Source organism: Micrasema longulum, unplaced genomic scaffold (genome assembly GCF_059751315.1).
Source record: "Micrasema longulum isolate JH-2025_06_02 unplaced genomic scaffold, ASM5975131v1 h1tg001520l, whole genome shotgun sequence".
Taxonomy (NCBI): domain Eukaryota; kingdom Metazoa; phylum Arthropoda; class Insecta; order Trichoptera; family Brachycentridae; genus Micrasema; species Micrasema longulum.
This window is the reverse complement of record NW_028278703.1, coordinates 169,186-183,495: the sequence shown is the minus strand read 5'-3', so window position 1 is coordinate 183,495 and position 14,310 is coordinate 169,186. Positions and strand designations below refer to the sequence as shown.

The following is a 14,310-nucleotide window of genomic DNA, read 5'->3' as shown; positions in this document are numbered from 1 at the left end:
TTTTTTAACTGGTTCAAAGTATTTCTAATACCAAATTATCTTTTTTTATCGATAATTCTATAACTGGTAATATTTTACTCTTTTATATAGTTTATATTTCTTAGACTTTCTAAATTAACAATATTGTTTTAAATGCTCTGTAATTCTTATACTTACATGTATGTATATTTAATTGTATTTGTAACTAATATGTAAAAGGCACTAAGTGCCGTTTATTTCAATAAAATTAAATAAAATAAAATAGTTCAATAAATCACAAAAATTCAGAGAAAAAATACTAATAAACATGCCAAAGAATGCTGCTCTCTTAGTTTTAAATATATGTTTAATTTGAATTATTGAATTGCAAACGGTAATGGATGACATGTTTCATAATAAATATTGAATTGTGTGAATGCGCAGTTTCTTTTATTTTTGTAAAAATCAATTTTCGCCTTTTGACGTCCATTTTCCAATAGTTTCAGGTTCATCCACCCTTTTTTCTGTTTTGTAAAGTAACAGACACACTCCTGATGTAACTGAAACAAATTTCCAAAATAAATAAAAATACAGATAATATAAAAGTCTCGCAGAGTTACGACATGGTTATGTAGCACGAAATTGTTTAAAAGTTCGTAGGCACATAGTGAAAAAATAGAACAGTAATCTAAGTTCAAATACAAGAGAGTACAAATTGTGTTTGTTTCAGCTACTTGCAGTTAGACAAATTGTAGGAAAACTACGCAATGAGTGCTAACCGGTGACCTTCCTGCTCTCAAGTGAGGCCAGTTAAAACAAAGACGGCGATCTTCACCATTGGCATTGGTCTGAGATGAGTTAGACGCCACAATCAATGTATAGAAAAACATAATACTATTGACAAGTGCAAAGGTTCGAAGCATAAATGGCAGTATCTCGTACGTTTTTAACTTAATGTGTTTACATACATAGTTCCGTAACAATGCCAAATATTGCAGATAATACGTCGATTATATTCGAAGTGAAACGACAGCAATCAGCTATTGATGATATTGGTTTCATTCCAACAATTTATTATTTAACGAGAAAAATACAAAATGTATAAGATTTATGACACGTTATGTCAAACAGACGATGTTTAACACTTTGAGCACCGGCCGAATGCACATAGAATTTAGCCTGTGCCCGGCCCATTTTTGTGAAATTTAATGCTTTGTGAGGGGTTTCTTAAAAGTATCATAATTATGAAACAACTGGGTAAAATTAATTGAAACTTGCCATATTCATTTAAAACAATTTAATAAGTCATTTTTGTATGATAGTTTTGCCAACATTGACCTTTATGGAGAGGCACATTGCAATGTTCGCACATATACCTACAGGGTCTCACTCCTTTTTTTGTGTCTTGTATCCTGGAGCCGTGTAAACACGAGATTATAATAACTACGCGGTGTGTCCCGGTCCCGTGTTTTCACGTTGATTACCAGCAGCAAAAAATTATTAATAAAAGTCACTAGATGTTAATAAAATGCACCTTTTAAACAGCTGGTAGACCACGTGAAAACACGGGACTGGGACACAACGCGTGGTTATATAATCACGTGTTTACACGGCTCCGGGAAGGACCTGGATTGTGTTGATCCTCCTGTATTCTCAGGAATAACGCCTACGCCTCATTGGGGTCCATATATAGCTGGTATATCGAACAGACTTAGTTCTGCTGCATACGCTGTTAAAAATATTCGGCATCTTACTAATGTAGAAACAGCTAGGTTAGTTTATTTCAGTTACTTTTGCAGTATTTGTCTTGCCGTATATTGCTGTGAGGAAATGCTGCAGGTATTGACTCTGTTTTTGTTCTGCAGAGGAGGGCTTTTCGAGCAATATACAACATGGCCGCCGGAAAGGCACTAACAGATAAGTTCAAAGATATTAACATATTTATGAAAATCTAATATACGTTCAGAATGTTAATGACTTTAAGCGGAACAAAGATTGCCGTACGTTGAACGCAAGAAATAAAGATAAACTAGCTGTGCACACTACTAGAATTACTGCATATGATTTTCCAACAAGGTGCCTCTTGAAATTCAGGCTTTGCCAACAAAGAATTTGGAAAATTTTGTCAATCACAGGCTGTTTAGAAAGAGCTACTATAGAGTCAAAAATTTTTGCCGGACAAGACAGCTTGGCAATAGATTCGTGTTTATTGATTTTAGTTTGTTGATTTCAATTCTGTTTTTATTTGAATTTAATAGTTTGTTGAGTTTAATCAACTAATTGTTGAATTATGTAGTTGTGATTTATTGATGTTTACAAATGATTCAGTGAATTCTGTGTTAAGAATATACTAAACTGAATTACAAAAACTAAAATGAATTATAGTAAACTGAATTTAGTAGAAAAACGATAATTAACCATTTTAAAACAGCTTCTTTAGTTTTTTGGCAGTCTACAGAAACCACACAAACTAAAACTACACAATTGTTTGACATCTTATATAAACTGTTATCATATTTCATTCAATATAAGTAAAAAGGGGTCAATAATAACGAGAACATTGAAATACACTTACCCAATAAAAGGCTACCAAAAATAAAAAACGTACTGGAACAATTAACTTCTATAAGATAACCAATCGAAAAACTTCCAATTACAGATCCTAATCTACCGAACATTAAAGAAAGACAAACTGCCATAGCCCTGGAAAAAAGTTTATTTATTAACTTATAAATGTAAGAGCAATGTTTAGATAAGGAATCATAAAAAAATGAGTGAATTCATTTTATTCAGCACGTACCTTAAATGCGTTGGAAAAATCTCAACTACCACCGCATTCATCATTGAAATGCAGCAACCAACCAACTGGAAAAGTCCCAGAAGAAACAAGGATCCAATGTTATTGGTGCACCAGTACACTGCATAAGCTGATAGACCAGAGATGAGAGGAACTGAAACTAGGATATTATGTTTCCCCAAAGTGTTGACGACGAATCCGGACAAAACCAAGAATGGTGCTAATACTCCTCTGATGATTATTGTCCTTAAATATGTCCCAGTGTAAACTATATCCGTGCACTGAGGACCCATGTAAATCTGTAAAATACGTCATAAACCATAAATTAAATCAATCTCAAATGTTACTGGTGCGAGTTTATAATGTTCATTTTTTAAATCTAAGAGATTTCTCAAATCGAGAGAGAAAGATTTGAAAAGAAAATCTCTTTTTTTACCTACTGTTAAGATTACTTACAGAAGAATTGTTGACCATCGCTGATTGGACAACAGTTTTGGTTGAAATAATGTCACACACAGTTCCCGATGAACCAGAATTCTCTTCATTAATAACGCGATTAAATATTTCTGGTAACCATATATAAAATCCGTTGGCACTGGAAGATTATATTAATATTAATCGGGCTTAAAAATACCTTCATATTTGTATTGGTTTTAAACCCGACAAACAGCAGAGATCAAACAAAACACTGGATAAAAATTATATTAGTTTAAATAAAAGCACTGAAAAAGATATGGTTTTGTACACTTACCAAGCGAAAATAATCAACTGAACAAAACAAATTAAGATCATATAGGAGACCAAAGGTTTTTTGAACAATGGAACAGTTTGATTCCACATAGATCGCAAAAAAGATACATCTTCAGCCTTACTTTTGATTTCTAGTTCTACGTTCTGAAACATAATAAAAACTACTGTTCCGATTATAGTTTCTAATTATTATCTTCTTAATTTGACAGTTTTATTCATTCTGTCTTACCTCAAATGAATTACCATTGTTTCCCGTGTTCCAATGGTACATTGATCTAAAGACTTTCATCGCTTCTTCTGTCTTTCCTGCATGTACTAAAAACTTAGGACTTTCTGGAGCAATTATCATTAAACATGAACATAAAAAGTATGGTATAGTCAGTACTGCTATGAGAAGTCTCCAGGGTCTATAAACTATGCCGAAAACATCAACAGGAATTCGGAAATCATTCATTTGTGTCAACCATGCCAAAGCTGAAATAAGATAAAAATCAATATCCGATTAGTTATAATAATTTTAAATAACAGTAATAAACATTTTCTTATTGTTTGAGTAGAGATTTATAAAAAATATAATTGAGCCATTTACTCAAGATTGACTGTAAATTTGATCATTATTACATTTGAAATATTTAATTGAAAGTAAAAAAATCTGTGGTGCAAAGGACATTTACAAATAAGTGAATTCACTCAGTAATTTGTCGCTATTTTTTTAAACAAAAACTTATGATAATTATAATTTAAAGCACATGTTTATATTTGCTTTTTTAAGTGAAGCATGTGAACATCACCATATGCCTCCGGAGACCCTAACTCCCGCCAGCACTCTCGCCTCCTTCCACGTCAATCCCGCGTCCCTTAGTTCCACCGAATAAAGCCGAAAGATCGTCGACGGCCTTTCAGGGTGGCGTTAGCCCGCAGGTGTGACAAAGAGACAACAATCAGCAATGAGGCAATGGTATATTTTTCATAATGATTGTAGTTATTTTACACATTTAGAAAAGATTAAAAACTTATAAAAATATTTTTAATCATGCAAAAAAAAACAAATTTACTAGATGTCTTCAAAAAAAATATTAAGTAAATAGCTTTTTCACTAAAGTTTTAACTTGGCTAAAATACATTTTATGAAATATTAAACTTTTTGAATTGATTTGAATTAAACTGATTTAAACTTGTGGTCGATTATCTACAACATTTTTAGAGTTAAATGCATGGGATACATGAAAACAGGTAGAAATAGATCAATTATTATAAATTTCAAAGGTTATCGATAGACAAAGTCAATACTAATGAACGTGAGCGTAGCTTACAAAATGGCTGAACATAATATTATGTAGGAGTCGGGTAAAATGGTACAAACCAGGTAATATGACAACTCCAACGCTGATGAACGATGACCCAATAATGACCATTCGGTCTCTTTGACTGGGTTTGTTGAACTCACTAAGGTAAACGTATGCAACAGCTGACGGACCGGCGCAACTAGAAATGTTTATATTATAGTTATACCTACAGTTAGTAATTATCTATAAACGCGGAATTATGATTTATTTATTTACTTATTAACGGACATTGTCCATTTATATAATTCATATGGTATTTATATTTATTTATTTATTCATTCAAACTTACACTAGTTTAAATATTAATGTACTTATTAAGGCTTTTTAGGCTATGCCCGTGTCAAGCCATAATAATTAACAATAAAAATATATGGTAAAATTAATTCAATTAAATTACAATGACATGTGATGCAATTTCTATTGCAATCTAGAAAAAAAAGGTATAAGAATACAATGCAAAAAAGATAATCAGAAAAAGTTTTTTTTTAAGATAAATTATATAAATTCAGATTCACAAATAAACAAAATAATGGTATCATTAAAATCAACAAAATAATAGTAAAATATGGTAGTATTAAAAAAAACAAAATAATAGTATCATTGAAATCAACAGAAAAAGAATATTAAAATATAAGAACACGTAAAAACATTCCTAAAAAGAAAAGAAGCATTGACAAACTTAGGGGACATCAAGACAAGATCTGAACTATTTATTTATTGGGGAGAATGAAGGACGTAGTTTGTTTGTTCTATGCTGATTGATGAAAAGTACTTCATTGTTTCTCAACCTACGAGTCGGAATATGGAATTTTACCTGTCCCAGTAATTATGGCACATCGATTATACCATTTAGTATGCCGAACATATATATGGAGTCAATATTCGTTCTGCATTTTTGTAGACTAGAAATATTTAACATTGACTCTATATCAGCATATGAATAGTTACCTCTCTCTAGTCCAAGCAGGCGATGTTGGACTGATTCAATTTGATTTATGCGATTCACTTAGAATGGAGACCAGACCACGGAGGCATATTCTAGAAGAGGTCGAACAGTTGAGCAATGGTTTTGATAATGCGGACATTAGTAAATCAGAGGATATTCTGTTGATGAAGCCAAGTAATTTCAGTGGTTTATTAACTATATTATCTATATACTCGTTGTATGTCAGTTTATCCAAAACCACTTCTAAATCTCTGATGGACTTAACTACATCAATTTTGAAGTATTCTATTAGGTACTCGAAGAAATCGGTTGTTTTATTCCATGAAATTACATTATTTTGCATTTTTAATATTAAGTTAATAATAATAGTAAATGTACCTCAGAGGCAGACGGATGCAAATCCAAACGTCAAATGTTCAACACAAGCCTAAAGAATTCTCTTTTTCTAAGTGGTTTCTAATATTTTTTAACATTAATTTGTATATTCAGTATCTTCATTCATTGGTTCATTCATTTTAAGACTTTCATTTTTCAAAATCAATGGACTTGATCATAAACTGGATACGAAAATCAAAATGTCATTTTATCAAATTCTGGATTTGCATCCTTCTGCCTCTAAGGTACAGATATTATATATCTACATTATAGAGTTGCGCTCCCGAATGTAATAGACTTTATTCTCTATACAGTGTACGTTTTATCTATAAGTACATATGTGCATTTGTGCATGCATATCTCAATAATTAATAAATCTACATTTTTTGCAATACATACATACGTACGAGGTACGATCATTATTACAGTTTTTTTATTAGATAAATTTATTGCATAAAATTACTATACATATTTAATAACAGGGAATCTATTTAAACTAATGAACAGAAAATGAAAACGGAGTGTTCTCTGTTTATGACAGTCTCTATCTAACATGTATCAGCCTGTTCTAAGATGGAAATTTTTTATCTTTTAAAGCATAAGTAGTTCTATACTAATATAACAATTACAAAAAAAACTAAAACCACTTAATTATAAATGCCTAGCTAATTAAATGTAAGAAATGAAAAATCTTATTATACAAATATAATGTAGATATGTGCCAAGAATACATGTTACTTAAATATAAATAATAAAGTATAATATATATAATATTCATTATTTATGTCCACCATTGTTTACAAGCAGCACATGTAAAATGTTATTTTCCGTTAATATATTACAACAGAGATGAAGAACATTTTAGAGCCAGGGCTTATGACCTATTATTGGCCATTTGAACATCCATATTCCTTCAATTCTTTCATCTGTTGATGTATGTGAAGTTAAAGAGCTGAAACCTTTATTTATGCGGGCATACCTACATACTAGGCAACGCCTGAAAAAATTCAATTTCTTTACTTATTAATGGACCAAGTGGATTTATCAACAATATTTTGGGTTTGTCGAAATTTTTGTAGATAAGGACTGGATTCAAGTCCCTGCGGAAATAATTCAATGAGATGAATCTCACCCGCCTAAATAAAGGTAAATGAGAGAAATACGTAGCTTGGGTGTTCTATGGTGTAATTCATCACTGTAGTTGGGCCTCCTGGCCTGTTGTGGTGCAAAAAAAATATTACAAGAATATATATATAAAATAATAAAGCGACGGTTTAAACCATATCAAAATAAAATGATAAATAATTTAAACAAGTCATTCATATAAATTTAAATAAATGAAATAGGGACAAAACAAGGAGATAGTGGAAAGGAAAGTGATAAGGAGTGGTGGAGGATGAAAGAAGGAAAGTACGAGTTTAAAACTGTATTTGATTTGATGACAAAACGTCCATTCTCTGTTATTCTGAATCAAGCTTGTTGGATTTATTTGGTACCTATTATATGGAGTGTGAAATATATCTGAACTATTAAAATCAGTCTTAATTGTTTCACATATACGATGGACAGATGGTAAAATGTTTGCGATGATTAGTTTTAATGTAGAAAAGATCAGACTAGTTTTTCAATTTTGAGAGTTAGGAAGCTTCTTCCTTAGATAATTAGAAGAAAATAACGTAGATAATTCATTGATCATAGCAGGCAAAAAATGGATAGAAGATAATAATAGGTAGAATTAAAACAAGGTCATGAACGTTGTTAATCATTTGATACATCAGAAAAGCCTTGGTTTTGCATATGTATATAATATGCTCGTGCAAGTGTAAAAGAAAACAAGAAAAACTGCTTTTTGAAGGTAAGTTGGGTCATTAATATTAATAATATTGTTTATTCTGCTTATTAACTTTTTCACTACCGACAACTACTCCTTGGACAAAAGAATATTGTTAATAATAATAATACATTTTTTTGGTAGATGAGTACTGAATATAACCCGAGTTTATCAGAATTGACATTATGACACCCGCAGCATGAATATTTCAGTTCTTTTCGATAGAACTATCACCTGCTGAATAAAATAGCAACTAAACTTAAAAAAGCAGTTTAAAATTTTACAAATTTTATATTCTGTATTGTTGATTGATCGCAGAATACGAACCTCTCTAGCACGGATTAGAAAGCAGAGCCCGTATTCTGTCACAATTTCGTTTCGTAAATTAGTTCGTTTCTCATATATCCATCTCACTGTAACCCAATCAAAAACGTGTTTCGCTCTCGTTCGCGCTCGTGCATTACGAATTAATTTACGAAACTAATTAGTTACAGAATAAGCCATCTGAGATTTACACCTCAATATTTATATTTATATATTTGGATAATTTATATAGCGCCATTTTTGTTAAAATCACATCATATTGTGTTCGTTTTAAATCGTGTATGCGAATGCATAATTTTGAAAAACACCCAAATTTTATTCCAATTTTTCACTCAGATTTACGCATGAAAACAATTAAGTTGTATTTTTAAATCAGGAAAAGGGTCGCCATAACATTTTTTTAGATGACTTAATATTCATTACATATACGGCCTAAGCCAATCACAGTTATATGAAGAAACATATGTACAAGAAGCTGGAACATAACACTATGTAGCAAAGACAAACAAGGGCTATAAAATAATAGTACACAATATATTCATAAACTTGATAATCATATAAGACTTCTAGCTAAACCATGCCAATTCATCTTTATTCCACACTGTGTTAATGGCGAATAGATCTACCAAAAGCCGAAAGATCTATAGCAAAGAATTCCAAGTTGTGTGACGGTTCGACTAATCTACATATTTCGGACATCGTGGCATAAAAACAAAAGTTGCCCTTAGAAGATTGAATAAATAATAGATTTTGACTTCTAAAAATACAAAACCCCGAAACCCTTTGATGTGTAAAGAAATGAAAAATGAAAACAATATGAATGAGTATTTCAGAATTTATGAAAAAATTAAGATTTATTAAATGTCTGTCTAAACGCATAAATAGTGAACGCTTCACGCGTATAGGGCATACTCAGATACTATTTTTTTAAAGAAAATTGTGTTGTGTAATACAGCAAACAAAAATTGGAAATTCAGATTCTGAGTAATTTCCAGCTCAATTCTCTAATCTGTATAATCTTTTGGCGTGCTTAACAACTTATTTTCGACGATTACAGCGTTCGGTCACAATCGTTCTCAGCAAGCGTCTTTACGTCTTTTTTAATACTCACAACATAGCCGCGATGAACCTGAGTATGGCAAAAGACAGCAGATCGGGACATAGACTGGACAAGACTGAGAAAAATGCTCCCAATACCATAGAGAACATAATTACTGGTTTTCTTCCCCTTGTATCTGCCAACCACCCCCATAGGTGAGCCGTTATTATATTCCCTAAAATAATGTTTAAAAGTAAATGAACATATTTATATGCATTAATTAATCAAATTCTAATAGGATAGGGTATTTTCAAGTTTTTTTATTATTATTATTTTATTTTTTTTAAATCCGTTTGACGCAGGATATTTTTTTTAGTGTGCATTTAAAATACGCAAATTTTGAAAACTTTTTTATTCAATTAAATAATTTATTTTTAAAAATAATATAAACATTTCAAACTTCAATTCAAGACGTCAATATCATAAAAATGTAAAAATACATTAAAGAGACTCTTTTTAAAGTAGTAGGAGAATCCTGTAAACAAATCAACAACCAGAGCGATGTTTTTCGGCATAGCAATAGCCCTTCCAACAGGCGTAACCACCGGCAGATTAGTCCTGTTTATCGGATTATGAAACAATCTATGCTGACGCTGTCTTAGGTAATTGTCAGGAACATACAAACCAATATATATATATATATATAGTTGGAAAATTTATATAGCGCCATTTTTGTGAAAATCACCTCAAGGGCGCTGTACAATTAATAAATATCCCAGTACGTCTTGCAGCTACAGAGCACATGGACGGTTGGGATTCTAGTTCCTCGTTTTCAATTAAGATCAATAAAAAATTATAACAGATAGGAGCTAGATTACAGGACGTCTTGCAGCTACAGAGCGCATAGACAGTTAGAAATTTAGCCCCCATTTACACATTTTGAAAATTGACAAATAAATTTAGTGTATTAATGATACTAAAAAAAATAAAAATAATATGAATAATAAAAAGGAGTAAGATTACAACACGTCTTGCAGCTACTAAGCGCATAGACGATTGGAATTCTAGACCCCATTTATAAAATTTAGGTATTTTTAAGTTGGTATATGAAAGCTAGATAACCAATCATCGTGCAGCTACAAAGCGCATGGACGAGTGGAATTCTAGCAAAGTTAGAATGATATCAATAAATTTATAAAAAATAGAACATAGTAGTAAGTTTGTGAAGTGTTCATGCCAAGAACTAAGCAATAAAAACTAAATAAATAAAGCACTGTATCAACTCCATGGTTAACAAAGGGAGATAGAAGTCCGAAGAGAATCTTTTGTAGACAGTAGGTAGATATCGTCACCATGTGGTCCACTAGGCTGCTGGAGAATTTCTGGAAACGCACGTGTGTAGACTGGGGGATTATGCCTATTGTTCCAACGAATGTTCATCATAATCTCAGGATTATCGACAGTCCCGCGCAACCATCGATAAAAATGTGTAGTCAAATACACCTTCCTTCTAGTCTCTAAACTGTTGTAGCCAAGCGAACCCTGTAGAAACTCGGTCGAGTAGAGCCAAGGATAATACCCGAACTCTCTCATGTGGGCGATGTAGATCGACGAGAAATTATAGTACAAACGGTACGTATTACCTACGTTAGCGCACCATGCTTGTAGCTTGTACCATGAGTGCCAAATTGCAACGGTAAGCTCGTTGAGGATCGATAAATTCAATTTTATTTCAAGATTAGACGCGTTTGTCCGAAACATGAATTGTCAAACCTGCGATCCTCCATTCACAAAACCAATCACCAATACCATGTTTGTTAGAAACGCAATCGGCAGGCATGACGAGCGGCGTCAAAATAACGTGACGCCAACTGCGAGCCATTTTGTATGTGCTCGTTCTTAAACCTCGAAATTATAAATGAAATATTTATTTTATATTAATTGATAGTTCAGATAGATTAAATGAGGCCCTTGGGGGCGATTTAGAACGGACATTCATCTAAAAAGAAAATTAAAATACATACCAATAAAAGGTATTGCCCCGAGCCATCCTTTCTGAGAGATATTTAATTTGAGGTCACATTGAGCAGCTGGTATAAAATATCCTGTCCCGAGGGATTCAAATATCATTCCAATCAAAATGCATCCTGATAGAAGAAGGATTCCAATATTGTACTTTCCAAATCCTTAAAATTAAAATAAAAATATTTTTAAAATTACTCCATTGCTTGTTATATGTTTTCATTTCAATAAACCATGACATTTTACTTGACTGTCAAAATGCATACAATGCCCGGTTTAATCGCTTTCGTGGCATCTTCGAAACTCATGTCTTTTTTATAAAATTCAATGTATTTATTCAAAAACAGCAAGGAATTTATTGAGCAATATTATAAAGCAATGTATTTATTCAAAAAATCAAAATCATCAATAGTTTTGACTGAGGGACCTTTTTACAAAGAGTTGTCGCGTATTTACAAGAGTTTATATAATGTCCCTCTTCGCCTGTTTATCTGAGAGAGCTCTTCCAACCTTTACCGCAACATGGACTATCTCTTCGTTCTAGTGACGAGAGAACCTTTTTAGTAATCACCGATCTAACGTTTTAGCCTCCTCTTTCACAGTAGTAACTGCTATGCCTGTGAGCCAGTGGAGTGGCTACATCCACAATAAATCAATAAATGTAATGTATTAAATTTTGATTTGGATTATTAAAATGGGAAAAAAATTAGGACACTAAAAATAATAAAAGTTGGTACTTAAATAATAATTACAATATTTATTAATTAATAAATGGCTGGATTTTTTTTTTTTTTTACACGATAATCTTAAAATTACAAATTCAGCCCTACGGGAAATTGGATACAATAAATGTTTTCTTGCGCGCAATAAAAATTGGAGCATTGAATTTTACTGCAAAGTTTCATAAAAATGTACAAAAAAAATAATAAGAATATTTTAATAAAAACGAACTACTTTTTGTCACTGGTTCATATGAATCAACCTACGATATGAGAGTTATGGAAGATTTACGGTTTTGCGATTCCGTGGATCGACCAATGGGAAGAACTGATCGAGAATAACCGGAAAAGAACCTCTGACTTCACACGCGGAGTTATTTCAAAAATACAAAACTTTAAAAATTGGTAGCGCTGATAATACGATATTTAAAAATTGAAAAAAAAAATTGTTTTATTTTAACAAATAAAAAAACACTAAACATCCTCCTTGTAAGCATACAATTCGTTAATACGACAGATTATTACGACTTTTTTTTTTAAAGAGAAATACTAGAGTTCTTATCATTTACTCAAATATTTAAATTTTCAAAGCATTTCCTAAAAGCCATAAATAACTTGTGCTGGAAAAATAGAAATCGATTTGTAGTAGAGTGGGATTTGAACCTGGGCCCTTCTGTCCGCAAGTCCACAATACTACCACGGAACCACAACCCGGTTCATACTTAGACATACTTAACCTACATTAATAATAACTGTATTTGAAAAGCATTACATATTACGTTACGCCTATTAATGCGAAATGCAAATTTATTTATTTATTTTGTTCATTAACGCCCAAAAGGCATTTACAAAAAATAAAAATAAAATACATGCTAACATACTAAATAATAAACAGAATATACATAAAAAAATATGTGAAATACGTTAGAAAGGATATAATAAAAAGTTTTATAAAGTAAAAAAAAAAAACAATAATAACAAAGGTATGCAAGAAAAAACAGTAAGCATATAAACAAAAAATGCAAAGATATGAGCTTATGAAATAAATTCCGTAAAGCAAACACAGTAAATAAAGTGTTACGGTAAGCAAGAACGACAAATTTAAGTTTAATTGATAAACAAGCAAGCATATATTATCGCGAAGAAAAAAGAAATAAAAAAATATATATATGAAATGCGTATTTGCCAATACTACAATGCAATTTGATATAATAGTAAAAAATAAAAAACAAGTATAAGGTAATAAAAATAAACAAGTATTGTAGCTTGTGAAATTCGTAAATCCACAAATGATCAAAATTGATGTTTTGGCGTTTTTGTTAGGACTTCAAATAATATACATGCGTATTGTATATCCGTGCAGTGTCGCATTTTTTTTTTTAAGAATGTATATTAAAATTTTTTTTTCGCTTGTTATGAAAAAATGTATGTTTAGGATTTACGAGTTTTATAAGTTACGCGTACAATATGACACATAATAATTTGCACTATAACTGACCTGTCGCAAGAAGACACTCGTCAAGCGATAAATATCTTTTGGACAATCTTCGATCCTGAGGTATGGTGTTTTTTTTCATCATTTTAATTTTCACGATAATATCGATAAACGCGTAAAACATTCATTAACAAACATGAATTTTAATTATCATTTCGCTTGTTCAAAAAAAAACTATTAATAGGACAAGCTACACATGAACGCACTTTTTTCACGTAGTAAATAACACAGCAGAAAATTGAAACAGTTTTTGAGATTTGCACTATATTTTACATTTCCTAGACGAGCGGCGTCTCTTTTTTAATTCATATTTCTACGGTTACTCATATTATATGCACACAAGACACGAGGCAGTAACTTTTAATAGTTCTCATGAACTACTGTCAATATTACTACATAGTTTAATGCCTTATACTTGCACATTTTAATGTCCATGTACTTGTGAACAAGTTATCTAAATACGAAAATTATTTATTCATATCATGTTCCGGGTTCCTTCACTGAAATGTTTGGTTTCACTACATGTTATAATGTGTTATACTCGTATGTATGTAGGCACACTGTAAATTAAGGAGAATGGAACATTTAATTCATATTAATTAATTTGTTTTTTTTAAAGGCATTGTATTCTTTTTTAAATTTTAATTGTTTACCTATTTATAATTCTTTATTTATTATGCATTTTTATTCTATATTATTTTGTATACT

At 31.3% G+C, this 14,310-nt stretch overlaps 1 protein-coding gene across 2 annotated transcripts; it reads right to left on the bottom strand.

Moving 5' to 3' along the window:
* Positions 1–283: 283 nt before the first annotated feature.
* LOC148275068 (putative transporter SVOPL) lies at positions 284–14,239 on the bottom strand. 2 transcript variants are annotated; one of them, XM_088236199.1, is made up of 10 exons: positions 13,606–14,239; positions 11,391–11,552; positions 9,439–9,601; positions 4,869–4,990; positions 3,735–3,979; positions 3,507–3,649; positions 3,212–3,350; positions 2,759–3,054; positions 2,534–2,661; positions 284–518 (listed from the first exon to the last, which is right to left on the bottom strand). In XM_088236199.1, the coding sequence occupies exons 1-10, from the start codon at positions 13,724–13,726 to the stop codon at positions 424–426; spliced, it is 1,614 nt and encodes a 537-aa protein (XP_088092325.1). In that variant the 5' UTR covers positions 13,727–14,239; the 3' UTR covers positions 284–423. The 2 variants fall into 2 exon arrangements, with proteins under 2 accessions (XP_088092325.1, XP_088092326.1); XM_088236200.1 differs by lacking the exons at positions 4,869–4,990; positions 9,439–9,601; positions 11,391–11,552; positions 13,606–14,239 and adding an exon at positions 4,297–4,359.
* Between the last annotated feature and the right edge of the window lie 71 nt (positions 14,240–14,310).